Here is a 13,523-nt window from a genome sequence, read left to right on the forward strand (position 1 = left end):
TAATTTCACATTTTGATTCAATCACCCAAACACAAAAATTTTATGTAACAGTATATGCCCTTATCATATGTGATATGCTGCACTATTTATTTTCCTTTTCTTTTCTTTCAATATGCTGATCGCAATCCACTAAATTGATTTCATAACACACTAGTGGAGGGTAACCTCTTGTGTGAAATACACTGATCTGGAGTTTAGTTGACCAACTCTGTTATATGTGGTATATAGTCTCCTAAGAATTCCCTATAATTCTCTTGCAGCTAAAATAAAGAAATAAACATAAATTTTACTGATTTTTAGAAAGTCTCTCAGAAATGATATTTTGTTATCTTTGGACTCACAGGTTATGATATTTTAAAATAATAGCATGTTAGCATATGTTGCTATATCTACATAAAAAGATACAAATATGTAAAAATATAGGTATAAAAATTTATCTTGTATTGGGTATAAATCAGTCAAGCAGTATCTTTAGGATAAATGATTTCTTGAGGATAAACAGTAAAGACAGAATATTAAATATTTCTGACCATAATTTTTATGTATTCTTCCTAAGGTGTGAAATTCTATGACATGCTAAGTATTTGATTGGTTTTAGAGTTTCTAATGCTATCTTAGTATCAAGAAGATTTTACAAATGTAAAAAGTGTATTTCGAAACACTGCTTTTTTTTTCCCCCCAGAGCAAATGTAGCAGGGGCTGATGTCCGAGGTAGCTTCTAGTTTCACTGGAAGCTGCAGTGAATGAATGTAGGAAAAAAAATAGTTTGGCTAGTATTTATGATATCTGATAGAAAACTTTTATCACACTTAAATAATGTTAGCAGAATAATATATACCCAGCTCCTGTTCTGGAGTTAGTCATTGTGCTTAACATGGAGTGTTTTAAATATTGCTTAATTTATGAAAATCCATCAATAATGCAGCTCACAGATGATAATTGGTTTAATTAGAATGACTCAGCTGAAACAAGTACAGGAAAAAAAATCACTGAATATTTTCTTTGTGCCAGGTGCTATAGGAGATATTAGGAAGATGAAGATGAAAAACATAATTCCCAACCCTTAGTACTCTGATATTTTTTTTAGACAATTGTTTATCTTTCAGAGAGAGAGCACTAGTGGGAGGGGCAGAGGGAGAGAGAGACTCTCAAGCAGACTCTGTGCCAAGCATGGGGCCTGTCACGGGGCTCAATCTCAAGACCCCGAGGTCATGACCTGAGTCAGACGCTTAACCAGCTGTGCCACCCAGGCACCCCAGTACTCTCGTATTCTAAAGGGAAATAACTTCTCATATTTATCATTTAGCACTTTAGAGACTGTTAAGTAATTTTTGTTTGATCAGGTGAAGTTTTTGTCAATCTTTAATGAAGGTGAGTAATAAGGCTTCATTTGGGACTGGTTTAGTATATGGTGCATGCTTAGACCTAACTGTTGTAGACTTTGGGTTGGAATATAGAAATAATTATTAGTGATTTAGTCAGTGTTGGAAAAGAACATTAATTACAGTCTTTAACACATGCAACAAATGATTACTTATTTTTTTTGTTTCTTTGCTTACTAAGGATGACTTTATTAAGAATAAGAGGTCAGATTAAACTAATGTTCTTTTTATTCCCAAAGCATCCTCGATATAGTTCATCTGAATTCCATGACCCTCAGATTATGGCAGGGCCTTTGAGACCATGTTAAGGATTTTGTATGCTGTCCTAAGAGCCTTTCCCACAATTCAGTCTGCTATGTTATGACAATATATTTGTCAGTTTCAAAAACATTATATAAGTTAGCTGGGTGCTTTCTAGAGCTGTACTGTTTTATACAATAGCCACTAGCTACATGTTCCGTTGAATAGTCTTGAGGGAGGTAGGGGTGGAAGGATAGGCAAAATAGGTGAAAGGGATTAAGAGGTACATACTTCCAGTTATATAAAATAAATAAATCACAGGGCTGAAAAGTACAACATAGGGAACATAGTCAATAAGATTATAATAATTTTGTATGGTGACTACACCTTTCATGGTAAGCATGTTGTAATATACAGAATTATTCAATCAGTATGTTGTATACCTGAAACTAATATGTCAACTATATTTCATTTTTAAAAAATGTAAAACAAAAAAAAGAAATATGGCTGGTCTGGATTGAGATGTGCTTTAAGTGTAAAAAACACTTATTTCTCAGACTTGTTATGTAAAAAGAAAAATAATTTGTATTATTTATTAAAAAGAATATTTTAGATACATTGGGTTAAATAAAATTTTTATAAAATTAATTTTTTTCTTTTTTCTCTTTCATTATGTTAGTCACCATACAGTACATCATTAGTTTTTTCAATTTTTAAAAACTTTTTAATGTTTCTGCTAGAAAATTAAAATTTATATATATGGTTTACATTTCCTTTTTAAATTTTTATTATTGAAGTATAATGTGACATTTTATTTTAGGTCTGCTATTAATGTGTAACCTTGGGAAAGTCACCGTAACTCTCTGAAAATGAGGGTTTTTTTTAAAGATTTTATTTAAGAGAGAGAACGCCTAAGTGGGGGGGGGGCAGAGGGAGAGAGAGAAGCAGGCTGAGCAGGGAGCCTGACCTGGGGCTTGATTCAGGGACTCTGGGATTATGACCTGAGCCGAAGGCAGACACTTAACCTGAAAATGAGTTTCTTAAAAAAAATCCTTTACTTTTCCACTGACCTCCAAAGTCAGATGCAATTGCCTGTTTGAAATTTCTATTTGGACATATAGTAGTTCTTAAAATGTAGTGTTATTTTTCTTTTCCTCTCTCAATCTGTCCTCTTAATCTTCCTTATATAGCATCAGTAGAACTGCCATCCATCTACTTAAGGGAAAAAGGTCGTCTTTGATTTATCACTTTTTTTTTAACCCACTCTCTCACATTTAAGTCATTGTCGAATCCTATTAGCTGCACCTCCACTCATGTATATAAACCAGCATCATCCTCCACCTGTACTACTAGCATAGTTGTCTACCGTTTCCCAATCTGTTCTTCATATGGTAACCAAGTAGACCTTTAAAGAATATATTTGTCATTCCTCTACTTAAAATCATGCAGAGACCTTCTCTTGTATTGCAAATAAAAATTCAAGCTCTTTACCATGACTTACAATTTCTTCATGACTCCTGTCTCCCTTTCCTAACTGTTAATTCCCTCTTCCTCTGTTTTACACTGTTCCTTGAAAGGGAGGTATATGTGAAACGATCTCCAAAGGCCATAGGAGCCCTGAGACGGAAGATAAAGGCCGACAAGTCCAGCTTGACAAAAAATGGCTTATTAAGGGGACTTAGAGATAGAAGTGTGTCTTGGGCAGCTGCAAGAGGAATAGATCTCTACAACCCCATTTCCTTTAAAACTTGCTTTTATAGCCCTAGAGACTGGGAGTCTGTGCTGGGGGGGACAATCCAAGAGGAAAATGTTTAAGAATAAATGTGCGTCATAGTCATATCTCTGGGGGCACATCAAGGATGTTATCTCCCCAGGGCATACTTATGGGTGTGGCTAAATGAAAGAAAAGGAAGTGGGAGGGGAAGGGGGCTGTGCTCTAGAAGTTTCAGGTCACAGAACCCTAATTGTGACAGATTTGTCGAAAATGGCATTAGTCTGGTTCATATTTATACTATGTATTAAAAAATTCATATCCGTGTTTGAAATAATCTGTTAATTCATATCAGTGTTTGAAATAATCTGAATGCGTATTTTCTCTCCTATTTTTATTACAAATTATGTAACTACCCTTTTGACTATTTAAACAATAAATAAATGTAGCACAATAAATATTTGCCAAGTGAGCAGATGATGATCCCAGCCATGAATGAAAGGTGAGATTTTCTTTAATATATGTTATTAAGAAGGCCCAAAGTCAGGGCACCTGGGTGGCTCAGTTGGTTAAGCGACTGCCTTCGGCTCAGGTCATGATCCTGGAGTCCCCGGATCAAGTCCCGCATCAGGCTCCCAGCTCTTCCAGGGAGTCTGCTTCTCCCTCTGACCCTCCCCTGTCTCATGTGCTCTCTCTCTCTCTCAAATAAATAAATAAAATCTTTAAAAAAAAAAAGGCCCAAAGTCATCTGTTTTAGAATGATTACTGAAAATGGTTTTATACACATGCAAGCAGTAAGTAAAGACCTTTAAATGAAAAAAAAAATACCTAATTATCTAAAATTATTTAATTATTTAATGGATACTCAAAGATGTTAAATAAGGTATTCATATAAATTGTTTTATTTTTAACCCCATGGCCGTTACATAGTTTATGATGTGCAACATGCTTTGAGAGGGATATTCCAGTGGTGGCAAGAGAGAGCAGGAGCATGAGCAGGGAGAGAGGGGCAGAGGGAGAGGGAGAAGCAGGCTCCCTGCTTAGCAGGGAGCCTGGGATCATGACCTGAGCCCAACACAGATGCTTAGCTGACTGAGCCACGCAGGTGACCCTGGTGTTTTTCTAATACTCTGTTTCTTTCACCTGAAATGGCATTCTTCTTAGTGTCTCTCTCTCCCTTCAAATACCTCAGCACATGAGTCCTATCTTTATTATAGAAAACTAAAATAATATAATTTTTCCCCTGTAAACCACAAACTAACACATTTTGAGGATCATTTTAGATACTCTAACTTTTGTTAAGAAAATGAATATTTATACTGACCTAAGTCCTTAGTGCATTTATAAGTGGTCAGTAATGACTGTTGAATTGAGTAGAATGTTACAGACCTCAGTACATACTAGGTTTTGTCAGTATATTCTTCTAATGCTTTAGTTCACTTCTTCCTTGAACCTGTAACCTTTAAGAACAAAATAAATAAGTTTCTTATTCAAGGTTGAGTATCAGTTGTTTCTGAACTGTTACATATTTTGGTTAGATTCAGTTTACTATTTCTTTGGAGGATACTATGTGTAAAATGCATCTTTTAAGAGATTTTTTTCCCTTATTTATTTAATTGATTTATCAGTAAATAATTTAGAGGCCTGTGATGTTGATGGCATTTGGTTAGGTACTAGGGTAATGCAAAAAGTAATAAAACCAAACATGCCACATTTTATTCATTCATCTGTTGGACATTTGAGTTGTTTCTTGTTTAAGGCTATTACAAATAAAGCTGCTATGAACATTTGTGTACAAGTTTTTGTATGTATGTATACTTTTTTTTTCTCTTGGATAAAACCTAGAAGTGATATGGCCAGATCATACGTTAATTGTATGTTTAACTTTTAAAACATTGTCAAATTGTTTTCCAAAGTGATTGTACTATTTTTATCTTCCTGCCAGCAGTGGGTATGAGTGCCAGTTTCTCCACATCCTCATCAACACTTGCAGTGGGCACTTTTTTAAATTTAGCCATTTTAGTAGATATGTAGTGTTATCTCATTGTGATTTTCACTTTCATTCTCCTAATAACTAATGGTGTTGAGCATCTTTTTATGTGCTTATTGCCATTCAGATATTTCCTTTGGTGAATTGATTGTTCAAATCTTTTGCCCATTTTAAAAATTGGATTTTTTGTTTTCTTACTGCTGTGTTCAGAGAATCCTTTATCTATTGTGGATATAAGTCCTTTATCAGATGTATACTTTGCAAAAATTTTCTTCCATGCTGGCTTCTTTCATTTTCTTAACAATGTCTTGAAGATTATGTTTTTTTTCATTTTGCTTAAATTCAGTTTATCAGTTTGTTCATTTATAGGTTATGGTATATTTAAGATATCTTGGCCTAACTCAAGTAACTTTTCATGTCATCCGCATTGTCAAATTTATTGGCATAAAGTTGTTTATTAATACTTACCAATTTTTTAAATATCCGTAGCATCTGTAGTGATGCCACAATTCTCATTCTTGACATCAGTAATTTCTGTCTTCTCTCTTTTATTCCTCCTCAGTCTTGGCTGGAGATTAATCAGTTTTGTTGACTTTCTCAAAGAATGAGCTTTTCTGTTTTCCATTTCATTGATATCCACTTTGATCCTTACTATTTACTTTATTCTGCTTACTTTGGTTTTAATTAATTTTGGAAGATGAAGTTATCCACTTAAAACTTTTCTTCTTTAAGAGTGCATAGTTTCTCATGGCCTCTGAGAAACAAACTGAGGGTTCTGGAGGGGAGGGGCATGGGGGGATAGGTTAGCCTAGTGATGGGTATTAAAGAGGGCACGTAGTGAATGGAGCGCTGGGTGTTAGACGCAAACAATGAATCATGGAATACTACATCAAAAACTAATGATGTAATGTATGGTGATTAACATAACATAATAAAATAAATTAAATAAACTTTTCTTCTGTCTTCATATAAGTGGTTACTGCTATATATTCCTCCCTAAGTATTTCTTTAGCAGCATCCACAAATTCTGATATGTTGAGCTTTCTTTTTCCTTCAATTAAGAATACCTATTAATTTCCTATTAATTTCTTCTTTCATCCATGGGTTATTTAGCAAGTGTGTTACTTAATTTCAAATATTTGAATATTTCCTAAGGATATTTCTGTTAAGGATTTCTAATTTCATTCCTTTGTGATCAGATGACATATATTGTATGAATTACTTTTCAATTTATTGAAACTTGTTTTATGGCCCAGAATATAGTATATTTTTAAATGTTTTATGAATACTTGAAGAGAATTTGTATTCTACTATTGTTAGATGAATAAATGTCAGTCAGGTCAAATTAGTTGATAGTGCTATTCAAGTCTGCTTATAACCTTACTAATTTTCATGCCTACTTATTCTATCAAGTGTTGGGAGGGATGTTGAAATCATTTGCATGTCTTATCAGTTTTTGCTTCATACATTTTGAAGATCTGTTATAGGTATATAAGCATTTAGGACTGTTATGCCCTACTGATTAATTATTCTCTTTGTCATTATGAAATGACTGTCTTTATTCCTGGTAATATTCTTGGCTTTGAAATTTATTTTTTCTGACATTAATTTAGCCATTCCAGTTTTCTGCCATTAATCCTATCCGGTTTTTTCTTTACTCTAAGATATTGTAGTTTTCATTTCTAAAGACTTTTCATATGAAAAATGTAGTTTTCATTTCTAAAGACTTTTCATATGAAAGACCTTAGGAAAAATTATTTAACCACTCAATTTTCTTCTTTATTAAAAGGGCATAAAGAAACTACCTAGGGGAGCCTGGGTGGCTCAGTCAGTTGAGTGTCCAACTCTTGACTTCGGCTCAGGTCATGATCTCGGGGTTGTGAAATCAAGCTTCGCTTCTGGCTCCCTGCTCAGCCAGGAGTCTGCTTCTTTCTTCCTCTCCCTCTGTGCCTCCCACGCCCCCACGTGTGCACACATTCACGCTCTCTCCCCCTCTATCTCCCTCTCTCTCAAAATAAATAAAACCTTTTAAAAAATAAATATATAAATAAAAGTACCTATACCATGGAATTGTTTTGAGAATTAAATAAATACATCAAAGTGCTCACAATTAATATATATCACAGTGTAAGTTCTGAATGAATATAATCTGCAGCTATTGTTCCTACTATTATGGCTGCTATTAAGAAAGATATTTTTAAATCCATAACATATTGAAACAATTTCCTACTCATTTATATCCATATTTCTTGTTCGGACTTTCATTAGTTATCCATTTTATTTCCTTATGTTATTAATTTATCATTGTTTTGTACTTAAGATCGTGTAGAAAGATACAGGTATATAGTGTCATTATCATATTTTTCAAATTTAGTGAGTATGCAACTCCCAAATGCATTAGAATCATATAGTAGTTGTGAGTTCTCAGCTGCACACTTTGGTTTAAATATTGGATATATTGAGAGACGGAACAAATTAGTTGTCTTTTTTTTTAATCAAAAGAAGTAAATGTTTGCATTTATTATTTTATATGGGTCCTGCACATTATCATCATTTATAATGAGTCATTTTTTTTTTTCTCTTTCTTTCTTTAGATTGGGCAGCTGGCTTTTAAAGGAATAAGGAGACTCAATAGAATCCAATCGATCGTGTTTGAGACTGCCTACAACACCAATGAGAACATGCTGATTTGTGCCCCTACTGGGGCTGGAAAGACCAATATTGCAATGCTTACAGTTTTGCATGAAATACGCCAGCATTTTCAACAAGGTGTTATCAAAAAGAATGAATTTAAGGTAGGAAATTAACAAGTCAGACCACAACTTTTTAAATTGTAAAATTAAAATCATTTGTAGTTGTACATGTTACATGAAATCTGGAAAATTTTAAGGATATTATTCATGATGTCATGTAAAGTTTGCTGCTTGATTTTCTCTGTTACTAGTAAGGCAGTCCCTATTTGTGTTATGAAAATCCTATTACCCCTATGAAACACTGTGAAAATACATTTAGTTTTGAAGCAGAACCAATGTTCAAAGTGATGAAGACGTATAAACAAATTTCATTGTCCTTTAAACAGCTGCACACCTACCTAAGAAAGATAAGTACTTTTCAGATATCACTGTTAAGATATTTTACTCCTGGTGGCTATAATTATATTTCACAATAAATTGTGACTTATATTGAATGCTGTGAAACAAATGACTTGCAGTTTTTGCTCATTCATCAAGGTACTATTTCTTTGGCACAGATTGTTTATGTTGCTCCAATGAAAGCCTTGGCAGCCGAAATGACCAATTACTTCAGCAAACGTCTAGAGCCACTGGGCATTGTTGTGAAAGAATTGACTGGGGATATGCAGTTGTCAAAAAATGAAATTTTACGAACTCAGGTATGTTGTGTACTTAGATTTTTTGTTTAACACCATTCTTTTTTTTTTTCAGGTAAACAATACAAACATAATTTAATGAAATTCTTTTATTTGTAATCACATATTACCTCTACAAAAGAGGTTTTTGCTGGTGCTTTGTCCAGTTTTGTCCCTTCTAACTTCTGTGATTCCTACTGTGTCTTGAATACTGTTAGATGCCTGGTATAAATTTTAAGTTCATTGACAGTAAATGTTCTTTTAAAATGGTAGAGAATGAAAATGTGAATAAGACCAGGCTTCAGTTTTAAGAGCAGGATAATATATAGATCCTTAAATGATCCCACTAGTATTCTAAACTATTCCATTAAGGATTGCTTAACATATAATAAAAATTTTTAGTCATTCTTTATTTCATCAAAAAGGAAGTTATTAAATCACGCACTGTATATAGCACTATATTAGGTGAAATGCATGACAACAAAGATATTTAAGATACAGTTCCTGCCTCCAAGGATCTTATATTATGACCAAATAGGCAAAAACTATATTAGAGCTACAACTAGATTATCATTAATTGGTGGAACATGTAAGTTCAAAGAAATGCTTTGAAAAAATGCAATAATGGATAACCAAATATTAATGGGACAGTCCAGCCTCAGCAGTGGACTGGAGTGAGAATGAGGGAAAATGCTGGTTGATTAGCCTGGCACCTTTGCCAACCTCTTTTCTGGCCTGTCCTTACTGGTTATTTAATGTGTATTTTAAACATTATACCTGATATGTAATTAATACTGTTAGAGTTTAAAGTCAGGGTTTGGGGAATGGGGAATTGGAGAAAGCTGGTCAAAAGGTACAAACTTCCAGTTATGAGATAAATAAGTAGTAGGGGTATAATGTACAACATAATGATTATAGGTAACACTGCTGTATGATGTATAGGAAAGTTCTTAAGAGCAGAGATCTGAAGAGTTCTCAGCACAAGGAGAATTCTTTTCTTTTTATTGTATCTGTATAAGATGATGGATGTTAACTAAACCTACTGTGATAATCATTTTATAGTGTATATAAATCACGTCATCGTATTGTACACCTTAAATTTATACAGTAATGTATGTCAGTTATTTCTCAGTGGGACTAGAAAAAACAAACAAAAATGGGCAGAGAAAGTGAATAGACATTTTTCCAAAGCAGACATACAGATGGACAGTAGGTATATGTGAAGACACTCAGCATCACAAATCATCAAGGAAATGCAAATCAGAACTATGATATATCACCTCACACTTGTTAGAATGACTGTTATCAAAAAGAAAAGAGATAAGTGCTGGCAAATGTGGAGAAAAGGGAACCTGTGTACACTGTTGGTGGGAATGTAAATTGGTACAGTCACTGGAAAACAACATGGAGGTTTCTCAGAAAATTAAAAAAATAGAACTACCGTATGATCCAGCAATTCTACTCCTGGTATATATCCAAAAGAAAGGAAATTAGGGTCTCAAATATCTCATGTTCATTACAGCATTATGAACAACAGTCAAGAAAAAAAATTATATTAGAGTTTAAAGATTTATTAGTGAAGATCAGATCCCTATTTCAATTGTAGTTAGATAAAAAGCAATGATCAGGATGTAACTCTGGTTATTTTTAATATCCTTTTTATTTCATGAAATAATGTAGGGGAGTATATTAACATTTAGAGTCTGTCACTGACAGTTTTTAAAAAATCTATAATTTGACAAATGGCTTTGTATTTCAGAGAGAGGTAGCAGAAGGAAAATCTTTAGTAGAGCCAACAACATAGTTTTTATATTTGATATGTAGAACTTTATCTTTTCGCATTTACATTGTAACTGAATCTCAGATTTATTTATTTTGTTAGCATAAATAGATTTTTAACTGCTGAAAATGATCAGTGATAGAGCAAACATTATTTGAATTTTTACTACATATTTATAAGACCAGGTAATGGCTCATTAGGAGCTTAACCTTTCTTTTCCTTCAGATTTTCAGCTTCAAAATTAATTTTAAAATGTATAATGTACTTCCACTACTGCTAATTTAGGTCTTTTAATTGGAAAATTTTAATTCTGAGATAATGTAAAAGAATTTTGATGTGTTTTATTTAAAAAATACATTATTTTGTTAAGTATTTTATCAGTGATAACACTGAGTAGTAAACTAATATTTTTATTATTCTGTCATCATAAGTTTTAGCCTATATTGCCTAACTGTGATATATGGTTAGATTTTAAAAACCAGACTAGGGATGCCTCGGTGGCTCAGTGCATAAGCGTCTGCCTTTGGCTCAGGTCATGATCCCAGGGTCCTGGGATCGAGTCCTGTGGTGGGCTCCTTGCTCAGTGCGGAGCCTGCTTCTCCCTCTGCCTACCACTCTCCCTGCTTGTGCTCTCTCTCTCTCTCTCCCTCTCTAACAAATAAATACATAAAATCTTAAAAAAAAAAAAAGACTAATATGTGGGGTCTTCATTAATTACTTTGGCTAAAATTAATATGGTAATTTCCAACTTATGTTTTATCCCATTGCCTTGAAGGGATATGAGTCTCTTATTAGTGATAGTGTTCTCTTTTATAGTGATTCTTTGGGTTAGCATTTCCTGAACTTCATCAACTGACACCTTAAGCTACTCTAATTATTGCTTTCAGCCACTAGAACTGTGCATGTCTGGGAAATCCACTCACTTAGGAAAAGCCTCAAAATCACAGATTTAGTTCTGTGTGGCTATATCTTTTGCAGAGTAGATTTTTGTTCTGGTGTCAGCTTGCTTTTTTCCATGGGACTCTTGGCTTTTCTCCCATAAATGTATTAGTTTTCACTCCGACATTTGAGAGGTTCCCATGTTGCTGGGCTTTTCACCTTAATTTTCAAGCTGCCTTTTCAGTTCTGAATCCTAGCTCTGAACTCTGATTTTTAGCACATTTTGCCAGTGAGGCTGTGGTTTTTCCTACCCTTTTTTTGCTGCAATAGCAGTAGGTGTAGGGTCCTACTCTTAGGTCAATAATTTGCACTCTGGTAATTGATTTGTAGTTTTGACGTTACTTTTCTCTATTTTTACCAATTTCTGATACTGTCCTGTTTCTTAAAAGTTGTTTTTATTAATTGTATACAGCCAAGTATTTTATAATTATCTGCAGAGATTCGTACCACAGCTTTGCTCATCTGCCATTACTGGAAGTAGAATCCAATATCCTGATATTTTTTATTACTGAATTTATTTGTATTTCAAAAGCACTAATTTTCTTTTCCTAGCAGTGAAGGCTAGAAAGCATATTTTAAAAATTGAAGTGCTCTTTTAAAAGTTAACCCACACCAAAAACCGTAAGATACCTAGGAATAAACCTAACCAAAGAGGTAAAAGATCTGTATGCTGAAAACTATAGAACGCTTATGAAAGAAGTTGTAAAAGACACAAATGGAAAAGCATTACATGCTCATGTATTGGAAGAACAAATATTGTTGAAATGTATATACTACCCAAAGCAATCTACACATTTAATGCAGTCCTGATAAAAATAACACCAGCATTTGTCACAGAACTAGAATAAACAATTCTAAAATTTGTATGGAACTAAGAAAGATTCCCAAATAACCTAAGTAATGTTGAGAAAGAGAATGAAAGCGGGAGGCATCATAATCCCACACTTCAAGCTGTATTGCGGAGCTGTAATCATCAACACAGTATGGTACTGGCACAAAAACAGACAAATAGATCAATAGAATAGAATAGAGAACCGAGAAATGGACCCACACCTATATGGTCAAAGTAGGAAAGAAAAACCAATGGAAAAAAGATAGTCTCTTCAACAAATGGTGTTGGGAAAACTGGACCACTTTCTTACACCACACATAAAAAGATAATGTTATTAGGAAAATCATAAGGAAGAGAAAATACATTTATAGTATTGTACTATATTTATCAAAATAAATCCACATGTAAGTGGACCTGCACAGTTCAAACCCATGTTATTCAAGGGTCAACTGTGGTCAGTCTAACGTTTCTGTTCTTTTTATGTAACTTGTATACTTAACACAATGAACTGAATCATGTTTAAAAATTTTAAGTTTATACAATAAAGAGAAAAAAGTTTTACAGATTTGTAGAACACAGTACAGTATTATATAGATATTCCCAATTTATGGACACATTGATTCTGAAAGTTTGTTGATGTATTCCTAGAAGTTGTGTTACATATGATACATTCCAAGTCAAGCTCCCAGGCCTACCTGAACATAAAATTACAGAGATTATATCTTAAAACTACACAATAAGACACATAGACTGATAATTTTTTAGTGTGTGATTTTTATTTTCATAATGTTTTATAAAGGCATATAGAGTAACTCAAAATTTGACTTTTAACAAATTTGTTTTTATTAAAAATAAATTTTTCTGAAATTTGAACCACTCTAGAGTCTGAGACCATATCTATGATGTACTTACCTAAAGAAATGAGTTTTGTATCCTGATGGGTACATTGAAGTTTAGGGAAGAAATCAAGTCAGTTTTTTTCCTGTTTTATCCTGTAAGTCTAGCATTAAGAAATTTTCTGCAAATGATAAGTTCGGCTTTGGCAGTCTCATCTCATTGTTGTGCCAAATACAGGGCTCTTCCTTTGTATATCTCTGCTTTAGTCTTTCTGCATACCATTAACAGACTTTTAAAAAAAATTTAAACCCTGCACTGATTTGGTTATTCCCATTACTATAAGGCAGCAACTCTCAAAATATGGTACAGAAACACTGTGTTTCCTAAGCTCTTTCTGGGGGTCAGCAAGTTTAAAACCAATTTTCATAGTAACATTATTTTTTTT

The 13,523-nt window shown here is 33.5% G+C and overlaps 1 protein-coding gene across 7 annotated transcripts in view; it reads left to right on the forward strand.

The window, feature by feature from the left end:
- ASCC3 (activating signal cointegrator 1 complex subunit 3) overlaps window positions 1–13,523 on the forward strand; it is a 337,927-nt gene that overhangs the window by 84,500 nt on the left and 239,904 nt on the right. For all 7 annotated transcript variants that reach the window (XM_027603944.1, XM_027603946.2, XM_027603941.1 and 4 more), the window contains 2 exons: window positions 7,918–8,118; window positions 8,574–8,714. In XM_027603944.1, coding sequence (XP_027459745.1) covers window positions 7,918–8,118; window positions 8,574–8,714 — 342 coding nt within the window. The remainder of the gene's footprint in view (window positions 1–7,917; window positions 8,119–8,573; window positions 8,715–13,523) is intronic.

The sequence above is a fragment of the Zalophus californianus genome, chromosome 7 (genome assembly GCF_009762305.2).
Source record: "Zalophus californianus isolate mZalCal1 chromosome 7, mZalCal1.pri.v2, whole genome shotgun sequence".
Taxonomy (NCBI): Eukaryota; Metazoa; Chordata; class Mammalia; order Carnivora; family Otariidae; genus Zalophus; species Zalophus californianus.